Source organism: Symphodus melops (assembly GCF_947650265.1).
Source record: "Symphodus melops genome assembly, chromosome: 21".
NCBI classification, from domain to species: Eukaryota; Metazoa; Chordata; class Actinopteri; order Labriformes; family Labridae; genus Symphodus; species Symphodus melops.
In genome coordinates, this window is record NC_136711.1 from 3,534,479 (window position 1) to 3,558,314 (window position 23,836).

At 42.0% G+C, this 23,836-nt stretch overlaps 2 protein-coding genes across 2 annotated transcripts; both read left to right on the forward strand.

The window, feature by feature from the left end:
• Positions 1-24: 24 nt before the first annotated feature.
• On the forward strand, positions 25-6,747 carry aco2 (aconitase 2, mitochondrial). The gene is made up of 17 exons (XM_079334168.1): positions 25-123; positions 1,607-1,749; positions 2,268-2,526; positions 2,614-2,706; positions 2,793-2,951; positions 3,101-3,251; positions 3,338-3,442; positions 3,822-3,913; positions 4,370-4,475; positions 4,585-4,742; positions 4,831-4,904; positions 4,992-5,103; positions 5,194-5,472; positions 5,559-5,750; positions 5,849-5,981; positions 6,105-6,226; positions 6,312-6,747. Exons 1-17 carry the CDS (start codon positions 88-90, stop codon positions 6,444-6,446), a joined length of 2,349 nt encoding a protein of 782 aa, XP_079190294.1. The 5' UTR covers positions 25-87; the 3' UTR covers positions 6,447-6,747.
• Positions 6,748-15,255: 8,508 nt separating this feature from the next.
• Positions 15,256-23,618, forward strand: csdc2a (cold shock domain containing C2, RNA binding a). Its single transcript, XM_079334483.1, has 4 exons — positions 15,256-15,484; positions 19,233-19,610; positions 19,772-19,894; positions 20,495-23,618. The coding sequence occupies exons 2-4, from the start codon at positions 19,423-19,425 to the stop codon at positions 20,655-20,657; spliced, it is 474 nt and encodes a 157-aa protein (XP_079190609.1). The 5' UTR covers positions 15,256-15,484; positions 19,233-19,422; the 3' UTR covers positions 20,658-23,618.
• The last annotated feature ends 218 nt before the right edge of the window (positions 23,619-23,836 follow it).

Below are 23,836 nucleotides of genomic sequence, written 5' to 3' on the forward strand. Positions count from 1 at the left end.
TTTTGTCCTTAAAGGACCTGCGAGGCCTCCGCTTCTTACAAAGCGGTGACGTCACGATTCGCCGTCACATCTTTGTCAGTGAACAAAATGGCAACCTACTGTCTCACAGTCGCCCGGCTCCAGGTAAGACACGAAATTTGATATTTTCACCTGATTTAAACAACAGTGAATGGTGTCATCTGCTGTTTTAGGTGTGCTTAATCAAATGTAGAGATAGACTGGCAGCACGTGAGCACAGGGAGCGTGAATAACCTGATTAACGGTCCTCGGCTCGCGCCTCAGGTCACCGTGTCCTGACTGCGTCGATCCAGGGGAAAAAGCGAGTTCGTCACAGACGTAATAAACACGGTATACTCTCCAACTAGTCAACAATACGTCCATCTATGCAGTTAACACGGGCGGCTCGGTGTTTGAAGCGGAGTTTGGTTGTTTGTTAGCAAGGTTAACCACAAGGTTAGAGCTCCCAGCAGGCACGCGGGCGAGTCGCGTGGGAAAAGACGAATAAAACAGACAACCATTTCGACCAGTTTAGTGTTAAACTGGTATAATATGAAAGAATAAAAAAAATCAAGTTTTATTTTGTAGATGCGGTGTCTGGTTTTCTTGCTGTCGTGATTTGTTTTTAAACCAGCGCCGCAGATACCTGGAGGTTTTTACAGTTCTGTGACCTCTGACTGACTCCACTGAGATCATTTTAAAGAAAATAATCTTTAAGTCTTGTTTTAATATTGGACAAATACGATTTTTCTGCAGGTTTGACAAATCACGATGTGCAAAGTGTCAATATAAGCACACAACAAGTCACCCGACCAACAGAGGAGACTCCTTCACGTTTAGTTAGTGCCAGTGGTTCTCAAAGTGGGGTCCCAGGACCACCATGGGTCCGCGGACTATAGCTTTAATGTTTATATTGTACAAAGAGCTACTGAAGTTAAAGTCCTTATGTGTTAAAAACATACCTGGCCAATAAGTCTTCTTCTGGAGACTGAAAACACAGAGTTAAATAAACATATAATTGTGCTGCATCTACTTTAAGTCTGTTGTTGGTCCCTGGTTGATGTCTTATTCATGTTTAAGTATTTAAGCTCCTGGATTGGTCGTGCTCTTTCGCTCTTTGACAGATAAAGGCAGCTGCTTGCCGTCAGCTCATCTTTGACCCACATTGTCAGGTCATTGAAACCTTCAGTTTGTTTCCTGCTTTGTCTCGTTTGATAAGTGAATCATTTATCTAACTTGATGGTTTCCACCGACCTGACTGTCATGTTTTCTTTTCTTTGTAATACCTCATCAGTCATATTTTCATGATAAAATCTGCCCATAGAGTTTTACGAGTTGAGGAGGGGCCTCTGGTTCACCTGGTATCACCCTGAAATCTGACACCTGAGAGCAGAGCCAGGAGGTTATTTTCTGTAGCGATATTGTTTTAGGCCCAATATCTTCTAAATGTCTTTATTACAGTCAGTCTTTTTGGTTGAAGACTTATCTATTCGTTTGTTTGCAGGTAGAAAGTGCAGAATTCACAAACGGACTGCACGTTTTGTCTGTAGCGCTGCGAGTGTTTTGCTCATACTTGTATGTTGTTTTTTATTATTATTATTGTCTCCAGCTGGCTCTGGGCCATGGTGCGCGGCGCCTGCATGTATCAGCTGCCTACAGAGCCAAGGCCAAAGTGTCCATGAGCCGCTTTGAGCCCACATCCTTCGTCAACTATGAGAAGCTCCAGTCAAATGTTGACATTGTGCGAAAAAGGTCAGTACTCTCCTAATCTAATATATGTTTGCCCCCTTCTCACATCCTCCCCATACGACGCTTCCTTATCAGTATTTCAATTTTCAGGTCTCTTGTTTGTTTGTCCTTAAACACAGTTCATGTTGAGGGGGGAGGAATCAATCTTTTCTGTTCTTTACAGCCCTGTAATTCCTCCCTAAATGTAGACTGGCAGAAACTTTTAATTATGAGATCATGACTGTAATAAAGGGTTGAAGTTGCTTTAAATAACCTGTAATTTCATCCTATGTTGAGATGAAAATGAGACTTTTGGTTGGCATGGTAACTGATTTAACTTTTACAAGACTTGATTTACTACTTTAACTCGGATCTAACATTGTACCAAACATCTCCAAACTGCTTCAAACCACTTGTTTATTTATTTTTTCTTTCTTTGGTTTGATTATATTTTCTCTGTATTCTCATCATCGTCATCAAACGTTCTCCCTCCTCACACTGAACTCGAATGACTAAACCTGCTTCTCGTCTGTTCCTTCCAGACTCAACCGTCCTCTCACCTTGTCGGAGAAAATCGTGTACGGCCACCTCGATGACCCCCACAACCAGGATATCGATCGCGGTCGCACTTACTTGCGTCTGCGTCCGGACCGCGTCGCCATGCAGGACGCCACAGCCCAGATGGCGATGCTCCAGTTCATCAGCAGCGGCCTGCCCAGAGTGGCCGTGCCCTCCACCATCCACTGTGATCACCTGATCGAGGCCCAGACCGGGGGAGTGAAGGATCTGGCCAGAGCAAAGGTGAGGGTCATCTACGGACTCATGGCAGTTATACGAATGTCTCCAAAGTAACCGCTGTAACAAATGAACACTCCTTGTTCATTGTAGGAAGTCAACCTGGAGGTGTACAACTTCCTGGCCAGTGCTGGTGCAAAATATGGTGTCGGTTTCTGGAAACCCGGCTCTGGAATCATCCATCAGGTATTTTGATTCAGTGTCTGGAAGTGACTGTTTATTAGATCAATGCCATCTTAAAAGGCTGAAAGTGAAATGTGCTCTGTGATCAGATCATCCTAGAGAACTATGCCTACCCCGGAGTGATGCTGATTGGTACTGACTCCCACACACCAAATGGTGGTGGGCTTGGTGCCATCTGCATTGGAGTTGGAGGGGCGGATGCTGTAGATGTCATGGCAGGAATCCCCTGGGAGCTCAAGTGCCCAAAGGTGAGCGAAATACAACATTTTCATGTCTGTATTCTTTGTTTATAATGAACTTCTTTTTATTTCTGCCTCCTCTAAATCAACATTAGATGTTCTTCTTCTGACGTCTGAACATCCTTGTCACCGTTAACTCTGCACTCTCTTCCTCACAGGTGATTGGCGTGAAGCTGACAGGCAGCCTCTCAGGCTGGACGTCCCCTAAAGATGTCATCCTGAAGGTGGCCGGCATCCTCACAGTAAAGGGCGGTACTGGAGCCATCGTGGAATACCACGGACCCGGAGTGGACTCCATTTCTTGCACCGGTTAGTCGACTAAGTTCTTTTTCGACCTGATTTCAGTATATCTAATTTTGTGGGCTCTTAAGTAATCATGTGTTTGATGTTTGCAGGAATGGCCACCATTTGCAACATGGGAGCGGAGATTGGAGCCACGACCTCAGTGTTCCCCTACAACCACCGCATGAAGACCTACATGGAGAAGACCGGACGTGGAGGTATGTGAAAGCTGTGTTCCTCTTATAAGCTAGTTTGGAGACAGGTGAAGTCCAAACTGTCATCAGATAGAGTGAGTCAGACTCAGGGAACATTTTGATTGGACAATTCGCCTGGGTAATTGTTGCTTGTCATCCCGCTCATCACTCTTTTGTTTCTCTGTCTAAACAATCTCTTCAAAGCAGAACAGCACAGTGATTCCAGGATAAGATAAAGAACTACACATCTGAGTTTCGCTTTAGATAAAGTCAAATGGCTTTAAATCACAACATGTAATCCAAGAGGAGAAATTAATCCCCAAACTGTATGCATGTGTGATGAACTTTAAAGACTTTCAGTGATGTCCAACGTCTTACCTCGTACCCTCTCGTTCCTCTCCAGAGATCGCTGCCCTGACAGATCAGTACGCTGACTTGTTGGTACCAGATGAAGGCTGCGAGTACGACGAGCTCATCGAGCTGAACCTGGACGAGGTCTGCCTATTTTTGTAAACATCACGTCGTACCATTTAGTGTTGATGAGGTGTAGCCAGAAAAACAGGAAAATTACAAGATTGCATTTTATAGCCCATTAGGAACCAGGCTGTTTTATACCTGGATTGTGTTTTTCTATTCTTCTTTTGGTCTGTTAAGTCAGGAATGTCACAGGTTATTTGTTGTTATCTTACATTTAGTACTACAAATTATAAAAGAGAAACAAGACTCTGGAGGAAACTGTTAACAACTCAGCTGAAAAGGGGAAAGTGACCATCCATGTACCTATTACTGGAAGACTACAAACTCTCATGATAGCTCTAACTAACATATAACACCATTACACTTAAGCATTGAGGACTGCAGAATATGTACACGAGTGAGAGGTTCTGTGCCATCTGTCATTATTCTGCTTATTTATTTGAGAGTCACTGAGTTCCTTGTTTGTTTCTCCAGCTGAAGCCCCACATCAACGGCCCCTTCACCCCTGACCTGGCCCACCCTGTGTCTGAGATAGGTGCTGTTGCTAAGAAGAGCGGCTGGCCGCTGGAGGTGAAAGTTGGTAAGAGCGAAGCATTGATCAACAGACTGCACAGCTCCAGTGATTACTTTTTTTTTTTAAACGTGAGCGATACTGTCACTAAATATCTTGACTGTTTTGCCCCTTTCAGGTCTGATTGGCAGCTGTACCAACTCCAGCTACGAGGACATGGGCCGCGCCGCCTCCGTGGCCAAGCAGGCTCTGGATAAAGGCCTGACGTGCAAAGCTCAGTTCACCGTCACCCCCGGCTCTGAGCAGATCCGTGCCACCATCGAAAGAGACGGATATGTGAGTGTAGAAAGAGAGCATCTGCGTCTCTCTGTTAACAGTGTTCCAAGTGTGGACGATGTGATGACACGTTTTTGTCTCCCTGCAGTCAAAGATCCTGGGTGACGTTGGAGGCGTGGTCCTGGCTAATGCGTGTGGACCCTGCATTGGACAGTGGGACAGGTGGGTGAAGCCTGAACAGTAAAGTGAACTATGATTTATTCCACTGAGGTGTTTTGTGTGAGTTAATATATTTTTGTTTGCTTTCAGGACTGATGTCAAGAAGGGAGAGAAGAACACAATCGTCACTTCCTTTAACAGGAACTTCACAGCCAGGAATGATGCTAACCCCGCCACACACGCCTTTGTGACCTCCCCTGAGGTAGACTCGCACCACACCTACAGATACTACGAGACTTAAAGATAAGCAAACCTTTTGAAGCTTCATTTTTCAACTCTTCTTTCACTTCAGATTGTCACTGCCCTCGCCATCGCCGGCACGCTGAACTTCAACCCAGAGACCGATTACCTTACAGCTGCCAACGGAGAGAAGTTCAAGCTGGAGCCCCCCAACGGAGACGAACTACCTTCCAAGGACTTTGACCCCGGTCAGGACACCTACCAGCACCCGCCCCCTGACGGCCAGAGCCTGAAGGTTGACGTCAGCCCGCAGAGCAACCGCCTCCAGCTGCTGGCGCCTTTTGACAAATGGAGTGGTGGTGATCTGGAGGACATGAAGGTCCTCATCAAGGTCGGGACATTGACATATTTGTGTTTGTTTGTCTTGTTAGAGCTTTGTTGAGAATTGAAATGTGTTTAACTCTTCTTTGTCTGCAGGTTAAGGGCAAATGCACCACAGACCACATCAGTGCAGCCGGACCTTGGCTGAAGTTCCGCGGCCACCTGGACAACATCTCCAACAACATGCTGATCGGTGCAGTGAACAGCGAGAATGACGCCATCAACAAGCTCAAGAACCTCCTGACAGGAGAGTACGGTGGAGTTCCTGATGTGGCTCGTCACTACAAGGTGAGGACGGTTTCCTCCTGCTACATTTGATCCTCCTTTATGGTTGCCACAGGATGTAATGCGGATGGCTTTTTTTCCCCCCATCCTCTTTCTTGTAGGCAAACGGTGTGTCCTGGGTGGTGGTGGGAGATGACAACTACGGTGAGGGCTCAAGCAGAGAGCACGCTGCCCTGGAGCCCAGACATCTGGGAGGAAGAGCCATCATTGTCAAGAGCTTCGCCAGAATCCACGGTATTGTTCAACTTCTATAAAGTAACAAACGTATCCTCCAAAAAGCCCACACTGCAGCAGTCCCTGACTTTTCAGCATGTCATTTGTCCTCTCAATTAAAAAATAATGTCTCCCTGTTTCCAGAGACTAACTTGAAGAAGCAGGGACTGCTGCCACTGACCTTCAACAACCCGTCCGACTACGACAAGATCCGCCCTGATGACAAGATCTCCATCAAAGGACTGAAAACCTTCGCTCCAGGAAAGGTATGTGAACTCTGGGTTATTTTATTCTCTCACAAGTTTTCCAAGAGTCGCGTCTGTGTTACGCTAACCTCTCCTTTTCCTTCAGCCTCTGAGCGCCCTCGTGAAGCACAGCGACGGCAGCGTGGACACCCTGGAGCTGAACCACACCTTCAACGAGACACAGATCGAATGGTTCAAAGCAGGCTCCGCCCTCAACAGGATGAAGGAGCTGCAGCATTGAAGGAGAGAACATGTCGAGGAGGTGTACATTCAGGGGGAAAGAGGGTGGTGAAATATTGCGAGGGAAGAAAAGGAGTGAAGAATGTCAGCGCTGTTAATGATTATTCTATCATCTGCATTTGCTCAACGATTGGACTGAAGATGTGTAAAGAGCTGTCAATAATTGTTTCAGGCTAATGCTGATGATAGAACAGAAGGGGCTGGTCTGTGGTCAAATATTTCTAAAAGCTTCTTATGTCAGTGCGTAGTGTTCTTGAAGGTACTAAACACTGCTTTGTTTCAAAATTAAACCGTTATAACTGGCTAGAAAACACAATCTGTTGTAGAAAAAAAGGGGAGATACACACATACCGACACACACTTTGACACATTCAGCTTTGACCCGAGCGGTTACATCACTTCCTGCCAGCTGGTGAGGTTTTTGCAGCTGCTCAAATAGCTAAGCACAAAATCGGATCCCTCTCACAGGGACGTCTTAGTGTTGTGTTGCTCACTGCATGGCACTACCTGCTTTAATCAACCTGCCCCAGCTTTATTTACACTCCACCTTGAACAGCGACCTCTCGCTCCATCAGCTGTTCAGTGTTGTTGTTGTATCAATGACTACATGGATCCAGAGGAAACTTGTGTGGGCGCACGTTAACTTTTTCTTTTCTTGCACTGTTGTGGTCGGCCTGTCTGCCCCCCCCCCAGTGGTCATGGTGAGAAACTGCAGCAGGCTCGTCAACGAGCTAATTTTCTTTTTGATTCACGCTTACAAATCAGTTGCTAGGTAACACAGCTGTTTATATGAGTTGTTGAAATGAATTCTGGGAACCGTAGGAAGTCAATAAGGCAAATCTAAAATAGCTTAGCCAGTGGGATGCATTGATCAGAAAGAGGTTACTGTATATTTTAACATTAGGAGCATTAATGAGTCCCCTTTTATATGAGTCTTTTAGACATTAAGTTTTTATCTATTGCAGTTCATATTGTCAACAGTTTCAGAGATCCATGGTAGACATTTCAGAAAACAACATGTTTAATAATGTGGACGAGTACAGTAACCAACCCTCCTCTTCCCCAACTCAATCCCTACCACCATCCTTTAGCTTCCCTTGCAAACAATCCTACCCTCTTAACAAGGTCAAAATCAGTATGTTTATTTATTTATGCTTTTTTTCTGTAAAGGGTTCACCTCTGGCGTGGCTTCGTTAGAATCACTTCTCTTCTTGAGCAGGTTCAACATTCGGTTTGTGTCCTCTTCCATCCCACATGTTAGTGCCCTGACACATGACTTTTACCCATAAAGAAACCAGATTTGAACCCGAGGAAAGTCACGTTGTAAGTAACTCATTACGATGTGTGGATTTCTGTATCAGCTACTTTTAGTCTTCAATGGATTCATTTAGAAGGAATTCGCTCAGATCTCAACATGATGTTTGATCACGTCCGATCAGAAAAGAGGTCTGTTTGTCCTCTTCACTGCTCCAGCTAATGTAAACGCACTGCAGCTGTGAAGGAGTAGTTAACTACATTTTGTGAAGTCGTTCCACTCTTTTCCTCTAACCCACAGTATGTAAAGTGTTTGTGTTTTTTTTTCCTCTCCCAGATGATCTTCTCTGTTTGACAGAAATGCCAACAGCTTGTAAAATAATAAAAACAAATTACAGATATCATATATTTACACTGCCTCCTGTAATGTGACTAGAGTCTGTGTATGGTTTTGGTTCCGTTTGTACAGACGAACACTGATCTGTCATCTCTGTTGAAAACGCACGAGTACAATATTTAAAATGTAAACCTGGAAACATGAACTAAGCATTACGATTAAAATCTACACAGGATTACCGCTAAAAGCATCCTTGTTTCATGATTTGGGAAGAAAAGTATCGAGTGTTTCTTATCCCTGGATGTGTGTTTTAAAAAAATAAAAAATCCTTGCATATTTTGAGGTCGTGGCAGCTCGGTGGAGATGCACATCAGAACTTGCATGTGTGGAAAACGAGGAGGTAATAATAAAACTGATCTCCTTCAAGAGTATTTTCTTTGTTTGTAGAAACTGTTTCATGTTCTCTGACAGGACATGTTTGTGATTATTATTGTAGCCTACTGGAAAGACATGACGTGTCGAGAATCCACCTTTAATAGCACACAAGAAGGTATAACAAACAAACAAGCTGTGAAGAGCAGCTAGGAGACAAGGTCAAACATAATTTTGGTTGCTAAACATCATCACACAGAGAGGATGTTGTCATCCCTCCACAATAAGACACTTGTGTCTCTCTCTGACAAACTGGCCGTTGAAACGTCACAGTGACAACCAGCGAAAAACCCCAGAAACAAATTATATGGAGGAATTCCACTTGGAAAAAAATGGTTGTACGACCCCCTAAAAAGAGAAATTAACCCATTAAGAAGTTTTAATATAACCTGTAGGAGCCATAATGTGTGTTTTTACTTTAGTTATTTGTTATATCTTGCTCCTTATATGGGCTTAACATTGTTTCCGGTAATTAGCAGGGGTGTGGTCTACCTTATTTTTACCTGTGCATTTGGGAGGCTAGACAAAGGGGGGTGAGTGTGGTAAGGAATATTTTCTGTTGACTGTTGTCATTTTTCACCATAATCATCTTTGCTATCCCTCGTCGTCTTTTTCATTTGACCTTTTGTTTTTTTCCCTTTTTTTGTGTAATAAATATACGCACAATCTACAATCTGGACTTTTGGAAGTTTTATAGGAACGAGTCACGGATACCAACTCACTTAGCCTCTGCGGCATTTAACGCTCACAAGCCGCCACAATATAGTCAACAGAAAATAACCGCAATTAACTGGATGGACAACTTTAATGATTTTGGACTTCGGATGGGAACATGGACACCTCGGATCTTGCAATTCGGAGTGAATGGACACTAATGTGAATGAAGAACAATGACTTCAGCTTCAGTCGGAAACACGCCTTTTGACAGCAGTGCACATGGCCACCTGAAGCTTTTCCTTCTGTGTATTATTGAAAGTTTTGGAACGGCTGCCGCTTGTCCATTGGGGACGTGATTTGGCTTGTGTTGTTGTGTGGCCTGCGTGCCGAGTTTTTGTGCTGTTTTCTTGTTGGTATCGCTTTGGCTGCTGTGCTTTGTTGAGTTTGACAGTGCGCATCGGACAACGCTGTGTTGTTGCGCAACTGTGGTTTTCTCGTGCGCTATTTGGATGAGTTGATGCGCATTTGTGGATGCGGTTAATCTGCCATTGGATGTTCATATGTTGCTGTGTTTCTGTGCACTGCCTGTTGTTGGAAAGTGAACCATAAGTGGAACAAATAAAATGTGTGATGAAACGGAGAGGAGGAGGATGATCAAGCCCACAGCCAAAGCGCTGACTTGCAAAATTGAAAATCTCCAAAATGAACGTCAATCAATTGTCAAACAAATTAAAGGACTCACACATGAAATCAAAGACTTGATGAAAAAAATTTCGAAAATGCAAAATATGTGCAAATCAAACTGGAAAGAATGATTCAACTGTATTAAAAAAGCAAATACTGCACATGAATCAGTAATTGTGTTGCTTCCTAAGGATGAAATGGAAACCCAAAGTGAGGTTTAAACGTGTAACCAAAAGCAACACGGATTTCAGAGGATGTGAAAACTTGTGGAAACTGGAAGAGCATTACTTCAAGCAGATCATTTGACTGCAGTGTTGCCTGACACTTTTCTCATGTCACCTGTTGTAAAATCAAAGGAAAAACATCTCTCAACTGATCCCCAAAAGTGCATTCCCTCTTCTCAATCAAACATTAAAGCAAAATCTGACATTCAAGATGACAGAGCACCAAGCGACAGTGTTTCAAATATTGGAAGTCGAAAAAGGAAACGCAGCTCTGCTGGTTCAAGCTCCAGTGTGTCAAGTACTTCATCTGTACGCATATTGGCTGCAGCTGAAGTCGCTGCACTCGTGATCCGGAAAAACTTTAACAGGAAACACGCTTTGGAAGAACAGGAGGAAGAATTAATAAGGAAAGAAGAACAGTTGGAAATGAACATTAACATTGCTGCAACAATGGATAAAATGAAAGTACTGGAAGCCTCGAAAAAATCTCATACACAAAGTAAGGTGTTAAGGAACGGACAACACCTAACACTGGAACAGATAATAATGTACCACAACTGCAAAGTATTCATGATCATGGACAAATACAACAGTGTTAAAGATTTACATACTCCAATAATAACAATAACAGATGATGTCATGACTCAGATTTGTTCACATCCCAGAGTACCTTTGACACATCATTCAAGAACCCAACATTCAGACGCTCATGTTGCTGAAACATCTCCAGCCACAAGTAACAACGATCAGAATCATTTATTGTTGGTTATGGAAAAGCAAAATGAAATCACAGCTTTATTAATCCATCAACAAACTATTTCTTCCATGCCAAAGAAAGATGTTTAAGATTTTGAAGGTGACCCACTTTTTCTACCAAACATTTATAAAATCTTTTGAATACAGTATCGAGAGCAAGAATCCAAACCCGAGAGATTGTCTTCATTATCTTACACAAGAGGACAACCAAGGGAGCTTGTAAGGAGTTGTTTGTATATGGATTCAGACAGAGGATTCAGAAAAGCTAAATCTTTACTCCAGGAGCATTTTGGAAATGAGCATAGAATTGCTTCAGCTTATATGGAGAAAGCTCTGATGTGGTCGTTGATGAAAGCAGAAGACACAAAGGCTCTTCAAACATATGTTTTGTTTCTGAGAGGATGTTGTAATTCTATGGAGGATATTAACCACATGCATGAACCTAATATGCCATCCAACATGTTAGCTATCATAAAGAAGCTACCTTATCGTCTTCGGGACAAATGGAGAACTGTGGTCTGTGATTTTCAAGGAAAAAAACGATCACAGAGCTAGCTTTGAGGACATGGTGAATTTCCTTGAAAAGAAAGTGAGGATTCTTACAGATCCAGTATTTGGAGACATTAAAGACCCCCCCTCCTACATTGGGCAAGGATCTAAGGAGGTACAAGCCCCAGGCTCAATCTGGAATGAAAGGAAGCCCCTTTGCTACTACTGTGACGGTTGCAGAAAGAAAGAAAAAAAAAGGGACAAAAGAAAATGAGTTTGTCTGCTTTAAAGAACTGCTTGTCTGAGTCTGCTTTGGCTGTCTGTGTAAAGGGCACATCAGCAAAGACTGTAGAAAGCAACGGAGCTGCACGCATGTGGTTTGCAGCACCCCAGTTTACTGCATATTCACAAATAAGAAGAAAGAATGACGTAAGAAGAGTGCTGCAGCCTCCGTTCAAACTAGAGGAGTTACTGGGGCCAGTGATGATAACTGTCAATTGTTCCTGTACAAATAAAGGCTGGGAAGGGGAATGCAACAGTGCATACTTGTGCATTTCTTGACCCAGGCAGCACTGCACCCTTCTGCACTGAGAGGCTGAAGAAGGTCAACTATTCTTCTCAGGACAATGGGTCAGAAGAAGATTGTGGAAACCAGTATTGTTTCAGGCCTCGAGGTTGCTGGACTCAACGCAGATGATTTTTGTGTACTTCCTGGTGTATACACTCAAAAGATCGTGCCGGTTCATAAAGGAAACATCCCACATCAAATGGATATCGATAGATGGCCTCATTTGAGAGATGTTTACTTACCTGAGATTCTGAGCTAGAGATGCTCATTGGATCAGATGTTCCAAACCAGTTCCACTGGAACCACTGGAGGTCATATGGAGTGTGGGAGGAGGACCCTATGCTTGGTTGGACAGTTAATGGACCATTAGGAGGAGAACCTGTTGATTGTCATGAGCACTCCACTATTAGTGTCAACAGGATTTCAGTGATGAAACTAGATGAGCTGTGGGAACAGCAGTTTAGGACAGAGTGTAACAAGGACGACAATGAATCTTCTAAAGAAGATCATCTATTCATTGAATCAGTGTCAAAATCTGTTAGTCTTGTGGATGGTCATTATTGCATCGGACTTCCTCTAAAGGACAAAGACATATAGCTGTACAACGTACACTAAACCTCAAGAAAATATTCCAAAAAGATCCAACCTTTCTTTCCGAGTACACCAACTTCATCTCTGGCATGATGTCAGAGGGTTATGCAGAAGAGGTACCAAACAACATCTTGGACAGGAGTGATGGCAGAAAATGGTATCTACCACATCATGGGGTTCTCCATCCTCCAAAAGAAAAAACTAAGAGTGGTGTTTGACTGTGGAGCCACATTGCAGGGAGTTTCATTGAATTCTCATCTCTTACAGGGGCCAGCCTTGACCAGCTCATTGGTTGGAGTCTTGGGTAGATTTAGAAAGGAACCATTTGTTATTGCTGCAGATGTTGAAGCCATGTTCTATCAGGTAAAAGTACCAGTTGAAGATCGTGACATGTTGAGGTTCCTCAGGTGGCCGAATGGAGGCTACAGACACAACATGGAGGAACATAGGAACATCATTAAGACCAATTTTTATGTTGATGACTGCTTGACCTCAGCTGCTTCAGAGAAGGAAGCAATAGCTGTTTTTCACAAACTTAGAGCAACCTGTTCCAAGGGAGAGTTTCACTTACTAAGTGGATTAGCAACAGTCATCACATACTGGCTGCCATACCTGAAAGAGAGAGAGATCTTGAATTTCCCTCGGGATCAATAAAGTATCTATCTATCTATCTATCTATCTATCTATCTATCTATCTATCTATCTATCTATCTATCTATCTATCTATCTATCTATCTATCTATCTATCTATCTATCTATCTATCTATCTATCTATCTATCTATCTATCTATCTATCTATCTATCTATCTATCTATCTATCTATCTATCTATCTATCTATCTATCTATCTATCTATCAAAAGGTGTGGAAAACTTGGATTTGGACAATGACAACCTTCTTGTGGAGAAGGTGTTAGGGGTACAATGGTGTGTTCAATCAAATGTCTTTAAATTCAAGCAGACATGGCCTCCCGTGGTTTGTCAGTGAAGTCCTTTCTAAAGAGAGAAATCAGGGCCTCAGTTTCTTCTTCGACCTCTGGAGGAGTGGCCTCAAAATCCTGATAAATTGGGAGATCTCACCAAAAGACTGAAGTCAGGAGCATAATTGTAAATGCTCAGATTATATCTGAAAGAATGGATCCAATAGCTCACCTTATGCATTACTTCTCATCATGGACTTGTTTGAGAAGGGTAATAGCATGGATGCTGAGGTTCAAGAGACTGCTTCTCTACCGTTATATACAAGGTAAAAGAGAAAAGGATGATAAGGCACCGCTTAATGTGCACAATCCTGATAAGACAGATCTCCTACAAAGGAAGAAAATAACTATGAAGACTTTAGAAAATGGAGCTCTCACAGTTGAAAAAATAGCTAAAGCTCAAATGGAGATGATCCGCTTTTGCCAGAAGGACAGAGTTTCAGATGAAATATCAAGTCTAAAAAAAGGAACAAATGTGAAAAGTCACATCCATAAACTCAACCCTATTCTCCAAAATAACCTAATAAGAGTTGGAGGGAGACTTGGCACTTACTACTGACTTTAACCCTTGTGTAATGTTCATATTGTTGTTACTCAGCCAGTGTTTGTGGGTCTGATGGACCCGTTGCATTTTGTGGCTTTTAATGCGAGGTAAAAAAAAAAATTGTCGCATGTGATGTTGTGTCCACTGAGTCCCTGAGACATGTCGAGGACAACTCTCATTCCTTGGTTTTTCTCGGGGCTCCTCCATCAAGTTTCCCTGTGTAGACTTGTAAGTTCCAAGCATATGAGGAAGTGGCATCACAGGCAGCCCAGATCTTTGTACATTACTTTGCAGGTTTGCAGGTCTGCTTCTTTAGTGTTTCTGCACCTGCGGTTCCCACACAAGGTTGCAGCATTGTTTGTCAACACTGTCTGCTCTCATTGGACCCGGACATCTTATATGTAATAGAAATGTGTAGGGGGAGGGTGTATGGTGTGTGGTCACTAAATATGTATTCTGATATATGTTCTTCACAGAAAATGAGCCAAAATCAGTGAGTCTCAGTTTGAAAAATTAATTAATTGAATCATTTTTCTTTTAATAAAAAATGAAAACAGGTCCCACAGACCCGAACACCACACAAGGGTTAAGTAGTAAATTCAGTTAGTTTGTCAATTAAAGTCATGGCGGTGAACATTGGTTCAGAGGGGGACCCCTGTGAGTTTTTGCTTCAGGCACCAACACACTAGAATCGCCTCTGCCTTCAGGCTGCAGTTTGCAATTCAACACTCCAGATGATGTCATCAGAGACGTCACGGCCGGAAGTGGTCCGTTATTATTATTGAAAGGGTTGAGGCAGGCTGTGAGGTAATGAATGGGGGGACCTTGGAAAGTTCATTGGGTCCTTCTTAAAATACAATGAACACAGCAAGTTTCACTCAGGCACAGAATGACAGTAAAACGAAAAAAAAGAGGTGCAAATTATAAATATTTTAAAAAAAACATTAGGCAGATAGCGAAATAAAAATATATTAAAAAGAAAAGGGAAACATTAGCCTACACCATAAAATAAAGAAAATACATTTTTATTCTTCACTGTGACTTTGACGTGTTTTTTTAGAGGTCATTCACACATTATCTGTAGCCTCTGTTTATATCAAGTAAGAAGCCTTAAAAACAAGAGATAAACAGCTCCAGTCCATTCCCATCAAATCCCACTTGGGCTGAAAAAGAGACCATTAGGATCCGTTTCCATCCATGAGGAGAACAAAGACTGGACTGTAGTGTGGTGAAGCCCGCTGTTGTGTTTAGCAGCAGTAACCCCCCTGTACCCCCCGCCCCATCTCTGCTGCTGCTGCCTCCTTTTCATTTGCTGCTTCTTCTTCTTCTTTTTTTCCTTTTTTTTTAATCCCGCCTGTGTGTGTGTGTGTGTGCGCCGCATCCATACCGAGATCTACTGACTGGGCTAATTCGCCGCATGTTCCCGCAGCTTTCACCGGCGTTCATTATCTCCATCATTGCCTTAAATCGCATCTTTACGCACGGAGACATCGCGCCTGGCGCACAGCTGATCGGCGCTTTCACTGTGAGTAATCGATCCGGGTTGTGGTTGATTTGTAGTGTGGTTTATTTATCAATCCTTTCATTCTGAGTGAGGGGCGGACGGCGCCGGCGTGTGGCTGTATTGTGATGAAATGTGTCTTAATCATTGTAAAGATATAGACCACTTGAGCCGTCATCTTTTTTTATTTTTTTTTATTATTCACAGCCGGGGTGTTTTGTGCCGAGACGTATTTTGGTGTCACATTTTTTTGGTCATGAGTGGAGCATCCTGTCGCCTTCTTGTCTCAAGCTGCCACACTGTGAGAATGTTCTGGAAACAACCGGCCTGAAGGGTTTATATTTTTCTAATGAATTATTTAGGCTCTGCTGGCCTCACATTGAAACACATTTTACCATAAACCAGACTGTCTCCTTTAAAGGTTAATATAAAGTGTGTGTGTGTGTGTGTGTGTGTGTGTGTGTGTGTGTGTGTGTGTGTGTGTGTGTGTGTGTGTGTGTGTGTGTGTGTGTGTGTGTGTGTGTGTGTCGCTCTGTGTGTTTGTGTGTTTGCAGAGTACTTGACGTGTCTCCCATGCTGATGCAGAGCAGTACAGACAGCCATAGTGCCCTGGTTTCACAGGGAGGTGCTTTTGGCCTTTTGTCTGTTGCTTTCAAAGCTCGACAGCCTCTACCCCAATCCCTTCAAGTCCAGTTTATGATCTGACTTCTCACACTCTGTTATTATTATTAATTCAGCCTGGCTGGCACCCTCCTGATTACATGTTTTCTGACACATAAACACTGTAACCTCATTAGACAGGTCCACTTTCTGTGCTTCCCGGCATAACAAGAGGGCTAATGAAAAAGGACCAGTCAGGACGCTGAATTATTTAGGCCACATATTTTGCCTTGTCATCTATCAGTCATGGTTTCAGTCATCTCTCCTTACAACTGGGGGAAAAATACGGAGTGCTTTCCTTGTCATAAACGACGCGTACTGACTTTCTTCCGGGAGGATAAATGCTCAACAAATAAACAGAATCTTTTAAACAAATTAAAATACAAACTGGAACGATGTCAGACACTTAATTGTTTATGCTTCTGAGGACTTTAAACACTTTTATGTAAATGTTTTGATTTATGAAAGCCAACTTAAACCTCACCAATTATGTTGTTTTAAAAACTGTCTTTACACCTTTCCATTCCTCTGCCATGTTATTTGATATGGAAAATGTGTTCTTACTCCAAGTAACAAATAAAGCAAGAGCTATTAGGTCATTTAAAAGATGTATGAACGCTAACACACAATATAACTTAAAAGCAACACTTACTCAGAAAGTGTTAAGTCACCCATAAAAGCTCCTTTTAGAAGCCTATTAAAGATAATGACTCAAACCTGATATTGAAGATTTGTGACTCCCATAATGCACTTTCTGAAAACCATTTAGTATAATCATGAAGGAAACTCTATTCTTTATGTTATCATGATTATACTTTGAGTGCACGTCTGAAAATCTATAAATAGGAGTTATTTGTATTTAATACAGAACAATTCATGACAGCTAGTTTACAAGGCAGCATCATTTACCTAATGGGACACTTCTCCATGTTAACCTCACACAACCTCTGCTTCTGCATTAATGAGATTTTTGTGCGTTTACATGTCCAACAGAGGCTTGTAAATACCCAGCGACTCACTCCCCACAAACACTCTCACACACAAACTATATTTAGACTGACAGTAAGGAAGACAGCCTCACTCAGGCACACTCTGATTTCATCAGTCATTGTCAAACATAAAGCCTGCAGAGGATATAGGTTACATAAATACTAACATTTGTTGAGAGGTGGCAATAAGAGAATGAAAACAACCACTGGGTTTTAGTATGTGTTTAAATCCTGTTGAATACTCTTTGTGTTTGTTGCAAGTGTCAGAGTCATTGCTTGGAGAAAAATGCACACATCACATCTCCCTGTCACAAAATGTCAGTGTGTGTCATGGCATGGTGACTCAGATCATTGGTCCCGATATGATTATCTGAAGCAGTTCAGAGAGCAGCATGTTGCTTGAACGCACAGTGTAAGGAGAAATCCTGGAATAGATATTTAGTTGTTCTTGTGAAAGGGGGAATTTTTTCTATGTATTGGAGCGTGATGAGCAGAGTTGAGCACTCGGGGAAAGGATTGTTATTTACATCATAGGGGACTTTTTTTCCAGGTGTATTTTGCCTTTATATCTTAGGTAGTACAGTGGATAGAGTCAGAATCCTGGGAAGGAGAGATGGGGGGGGGGTGGGGAAAGGAGCCACATCAGGTTGAAATTTAAACCCAGGCTGTCTGCTTGGAGGATTATAGCTCCTGTACATTTACCACACTTACCATTTGGCTACCGGCGCCCCATCAGGGACCTTTTAAAAGCCAACAAGGTCACAATCTGGCGCTCTGAAGTCCTGCTGCTCATTATTCTCATTTTTCACAAAATGACTTCCGGCTGTTGTGAGGCTGTTTCTATAAGTACAGGAGGAAATGCACTCAACAATTAAGAGCTGTAGTAAAAGAAACCAATTGGTCATTTTCCACCTCCGTCTCTTTATTACTGATGTAAACAACTTAATGATATTGTCGAATTATCTTGGTCAAAGAAGTCTAACCACAAATGTTGAAAATGATTCAGCAGTTCTGGTGTCACTCCCTCATAATCAAAGAGGCAGGCATGGCAAAAAGAAGACTCAATGGACCAGAATGCAATGCAGCCAGAGAACATTTCTCACTTTAAGACACATCATTATTAGGTTTACCTTTTTTTTTTTTTGTTATCAGTCACCAAATCAGCACCAGTCTTTTCTTAATAAGATCAAAGAAGCATGATAACACAGCTTTCTTAAAGGATGTTAAAAAAAAGAAGAAGGTTTTTTTAACGTTTTAATCTCTTTTGAAGGTGCACTATGGAGCTTTGGGAGTGAAATTTGAAAGTTGGAGAAGTGAGAAAATTCTGTGCAATATTTTCTGAGCTAAATACACAAACTTTCCTCAATGGAAAAAATGTGTCCCTGGAACACTTTTGAGCTAAAAAGCTACAAGGAGAATCACGGTTTAACCGAAGTAGACCATTAATTCTCACGGAGTTTATTGTCAAACTGTGAGCACATTTTCTTCTGAGGACAGTTTGTCTATAGATTTATAAACATATATCACATCACCTGTAAACAATTTTCCAAACTTCCCCTTTTATCTACCAAAACGTCCTCGTGCACTTTTAAGATGCAGGACATTTGTCTGAACCCACGGAGCAGGAGCAGGGATTTATTCTTTGATTTAACATTCCCATATTTGAAGATTTCACTTTAAAACCTCGCCTTGCCTGTGTTGCTTTGAGAGCTTCACAGAATTCATGATAATCAAAGATGATGAGTAGAGTCTAATGTAAGACCACAAAAAAGTGGAGGGTACTTGTCTTTCCTTGAATTACTGCACGTGTGAATACAAGGTTATATTTAATAATAGAAAAGGTACTGACGATCGATCTGCTGCTGCATCAACCACACTGTGTGACACAGTGAAGAAAACCAAGAAGAAGACAGCTGATCACGATCGACAGCGATGAAAAGAATTTACACACGGAAGCATAATCAGAGTTCAAATCACTAAATTAGAGTCTTGCATCATATCAGTAATTACAGAACTGCTGTGTCAGCCATGTGTCATGTATTGTGAGTTACCTGACTGTATTTAGTAAATCTTTGTTTTGTCCTCTGCCATCCTTCTTAAACTCTTCTCCTTCTTTATTTCAGGTGTTTTTTGCTCCAGTCCTCCACCTCAGAGGTCTCCTCTCTGTGCCTCCCCTCAGCCTCACGCACTCTCTGGCCATGCAGGAGGTGTGACCCTCCTTCTTCTTTGAGCAACGTTGGAGGAGACCTGACACGGACAAATTGACAGCAACCAAAAAAAAAAAAAAAAATCCCAACTTGTAATCAAATTAAGATGTCAGACCCTGATCCTTCATCACCAGCAGACCCTCCAGTGCCGCTCACGTCCCCCCGGACCCCCCTGCAGCTCTCTTTCCCCTTCCTGAGGGAGGGCAGTCGGGTTTGGGAGAGGGAGAGGAAACCGCCTCAGCCCGGAGAGCTGCCCAGCCCACTGCCCACCAAACGCACCCGCACATATTCAGCGTGAGTATCTGTATTCATGTGTCACTGGTTGGATTGGGCATGTTTTGACCAATTAAATAAATTCAGATACACATGGAAAATAAAACTGTTGTTGTGAATTAATGATGCACTGTCCCCCTCCCTCTCCCTCTTCTTCTGTTTCTGTCTCTCTTGCTCTGCAGGACAGTGCGAGCTAGATCAGGTCCAGTATACAAAGGCGTGTGTAAAAACTTCTCCAGGTCTCAGGGTCATGGATTCATCCGCCCGTCTCGCGGAGGAGAGGACATCTTCGTCCACATCTCTGAGTGAGTATTTTTCCTAATGTCAGGTGCCTAAATGCAACTCATCTTTTGTATTTGTTTGGAGAGTTTGAGAATTGAACTTTCATACATTTAATACATTAAATTACATTACATACTCGCTGCATCTTCAGTAACTCAGATTGATTTGAATTATGTAAGAGTGAGCACAATGCTCTGATTTGGGTCGACGGTTATTAGATCGAACTAATAATGACACGTTTGAAACTGAACAGGAAACAAGGCTGATAACGCGTTTCACACAGAGCTGGGCGAACCTGAGGAAGCTTCAGGTGAAACATGTTGTTCACACGCAAAAAAATATAGTTAAGTTCTGTGCTACAGACTTTTGATTTAACTTTCATAGTTTGTTCCTGCAACAGTGTGTGCACCTGAGAACATGTTTCAGCTGTGCACGGTGCAGCGTTTACGCCATAATCTATGTATCTCGTATTATTTATTTTATTTGTATTCAATGTAGAGATCAACTGGTGTACGGCATTTTAAAGTTTCTGTGCCTACCCAGACTTGAAGTATAAAAACATTGATTTCCCATGAATGCTTTTACAATGGTTTGCTGTTTCTGCTGTTATGTTTCCTGTACAGCATTGAAGGAGAGTACGTACCTATGGAAGGGGACGAGGTCACGTACAAGGTGTGTCCCATCCCCCCCAAGAACCAGAAGATCCAGGCTGTCGATGTCGTCATCACCCATCTGAATCCGGGCACCAAGCATGAGACCTGGTCAGGTCAGATCATCAGCTCCTAAAGCCGTGATCCGCGCTGTGAGGCTGCAAAGACACAGGAGGATTTCGATTTTCATTTTAGGGGTTTTATGTTTTTGAGGGTGAAATGTTTGAGGCCGGGTCAAAAGAGGAGGACTCGGAGCTTGGCCTTCCGCTTGGGCCTGAGGTGGCGAGGTTACGGAAAGTGTTTGAGTATTAGGATTATAATTAAGGTTTTGAATGTATACGTTTGAATGTTTTCCTTTGAAGGTCAGGGTTTTATCATTTGTTTTTGAACGTTTTGATTTATAAGTGTCTTGGTTGAGATCATCTTAAACAGGCCACGGTGTTAGCATTTTCACTTTGACCTTGAAAATGTTTTTCTCCCAAGAATTAGTTGCTGTTAGTGAACTAATGTTTTAAATGATGCTAAAGGGGCTGAATCCCATTTTGCTTCAATTTGACCTATAGCTTAGCTACATTGGCAATTATTCAGCACGTTACACACGAGATAATCTTTATTTACTGATTTGGTAGGTGTGGAACGGGACAGGATTTTGTTATTAGAAGTGGTCTTGGTTTTGTTTGTTGTACGAGTAGTTTTCTCTAAAAGCGTTTTTTATCTTTTATGCCTGTGCGAAGGATAACCGTCTGTGCGGACCATAAAAGGGGCAAAAAGCAATCCAAGAACCTATCAGCAGTCATCTAATGATTATTTAGCTTTTATTAATCATTGAATCAAATATCTGCTTGCAAGTGCAGTTAACAATCTGCTGTTGGATTTGGTTTCTCAACACTATTTCAATTCTCACTTGACATGTTGCTCTTTGGATGGTGAACTCTTGCAACACACAGAAAACAAAGTCTTTGCTGGAAGTCTTTCATCGCGAGCCTGTGGCAGCACTGGAAGCCTCGTAAAAAGCTTGCAGTTGCTCCCAGAGGCTGCATAGTTGTGGGATGACAGCCGATGAGTTCTGAGATTGCTTGGAGTCTGATTTGAATCTGATGGGACCTGCTCAGTAAATCTCTGTTTCAGCGCCGCTTTCATGCAGCCTCTTTTACAAACAAGCAACCTACTGATGGAAGCTTTGTGTCACCACTGCCAAAAGTCATGTGACAAACTTCTCAATGAAAAATTTAGCCATATTGTGACTGTGTTTACAACGGAATTAAAAGAAAATAACATTCGTAATGGCCCTTTCTGTTGTCTTAATGCCAAGGGACCAGCTGCTCAGCTGTGCCTTCAGGAAGTCATGTTCTTTTCATGATGTGCTAAAAACCCCTGGTAGTTCACGGCTGCCAAATGAAAACACTGGGAATTCAGTCTGACAAATGCATTTTGGCCTCAGGAGCTGTGACAAGCTCGATATATAGGGAATTATGTTCCTTCTTAGTGTTGTAGCACTTCTGTATTTTGTCTACTTGAAGTAGAAATCCAGTATTATTGTAGCCAGCTCCTATGACGGTCTTCAGTTTTGGTGGTAGAGACAGTAGCTGGACGTCGTTGTCTTGGCCTGCCACAGGAAAACCAGGCCAGAGGGTTTGGGGTGAGAGAACAGGAGAGGGAAGGAGGTGAGGAAAAGGGCAGAGGATGGAGTGATGATCTATGGGTGTAGTTAATAACAGATCAAGCTTGATTGAAACGATATAAAGCACGTGTTTGATGCAAGACATGAAATCAGCAGTTCTCAATTCATGGCTCTTCAGGTTAACTTAATAAGGTTGAAAAAAAGAGCGTGACATTTGAGGAATGATGCCTATTTGTTTTTTTTTGTTAAGAGTTAACTGAGAAGATCGATACCACTTTCTTTTATCTACTTAACGTCAAGCTACTTGGAGCTGTTAGCATTGCATAAACTGGCGTAGCACAAAGACTGGATACAGCTAGCACCAGCACCTCTAAAGCTCAGCTATAAACATTGTCTTATTCGTTATTATTCATTATTCTTATTTGTTAAATGCACTTAGAAAAAAAAAGCCAGTCTTTAAGAATTGCTAAGCTAACCACGTGCTAGCTGTACCTTTGTATTAGCATAAGGACTTGGAAGAGGTTTTGCTTTCTGTTAACAAAAAAATGAACGAGCACCTTTTTCAAAATGTTAAACTCTCTCTCTAACTTGTTCGTTGGAATAAGAAAATGTGCTTTGATAGCAGGACGTTTCTAGTATTTTCTATTGTTGTTAGACTCCTGCTGGTAAAGTAAATTATTTGCAGCCTCTGAGCTTCTATTACTTTTTTTCTTGCATATTATGCAAGAAAAAAAGCGATAAAGGGAAAAAAAACAAACCCCAAAAAGAACATTATCAGAGTGAGGACGATGAACTGCTGATTTTGTTTGCTGGAAAAGTTGGAAAAAGGGCGGAGTCTAATATGTTTCTACGTCACGGCAAAGACTGTGAACAAAAAGCAGAGCAGGAAAACTTCCTGTTGGGAGTTTGAAAAAAAGGATTATTTATTTATTGACTTATTTATCATTTGTAACTATGAGACCATCAGGTTTTTTGGTAATTAAAAGCTGCATTTATAAGTATTTGTGCAAACGTACAGTAAGCCTCTTTGACTACTAGACTGCACACCTCACTCTAATGATTCTTCCCTATTAATATCCCTTTGCTGCTTGTCATGTCATCATTGACAGGTAAAAAAAAAAAACCTACAACCTTTGCTAACAAGTTTTCTTATTTCTACATAATCCTCGTGTATTTTTATTAGCTATGTCATGTAAAAAATAACAAGCAGTCTTCTGGTTGTTGGCATGTTTTGTACTGTTTGTGGTTTTGTTTTTAAATGTAGATTGTGTTTATTCGGTTTCATCATGCAGTAACAGCCGGCGCCTTCAGAGACGGACATCATCAGGTGTTCACGCCGTTGTGTTCGGTTTCTTTTTCTGTTAGAAAAACAAGTTGGATTGTGTTCGCAAGCACTTTTATTTTGTCAGATCACTGTGACATTGTCTTTTGTCTCTAAGGTCAAGTTTGAATAAAACTTACTACTGTATTCACAAACCTGTGTGTCACTCTGTGTTTTTAAATATGATTATTCTGTTTTCTGTGCTCAGGTTTCTCTCCATCTGTGTCGCAGTCAGTGATCTCAGTACAAAGTGGAATAACTAGGGCGGTTATTTTAAGAGCCCTCTTTCACAAAGTTTTTTTTTTTTTGCTTCGTCTCAGACAGCTGGTTGGGATCAGTCATTGTCTTGGTTTGTTTTGGCACATGTTGAGTC

What these genes read in the sequence shown, in the direction of transcription:
- csdc2a (XM_079334483.1), top strand. Translation starts at nt 19,423, where the DNA reads ATGTCAGACCCTGATCCTTCATCACCAGCAGACCCTCCAGTGCCGCTC. An exon ending in CGCACCCGCACATATTCAGC is followed by an intron (nt 19,611 to 19,771) that starts GTGAGTATCTGT and finishes CTTGCTCTGCAG; the next exon opens with GACAGTGCGAGCTAGATCAG. An exon ending in ATCTTCGTCCACATCTCTGA is followed by an intron (nt 19,895 to 20,494) that starts GTGAGTATTTTT and finishes TTTCCTGTACAG; the next exon opens with CATTGAAGGAGAGTACGTAC.
- aco2 (XM_079334168.1), top strand. Translation starts at nt 88, where the DNA reads ATGGCAACCTACTGTCTCACAGTCGCCCGGCTCCAG. An exon ending in GCTCTGGAATCATCCATCAG is followed by an intron (nt 2,707 to 2,792) that starts GTATTTTGATTC and finishes CTCTGTGATCAG; the next exon opens with ATCATCCTAGAGAACTATGC. An exon ending in ATGTGGCTCGTCACTACAAG is followed by an intron (nt 5,751 to 5,848) that starts GTGAGGACGGTT and finishes TCTTTCTTGTAG; the next exon opens with GCAAACGGTGTGTCCTGGGT.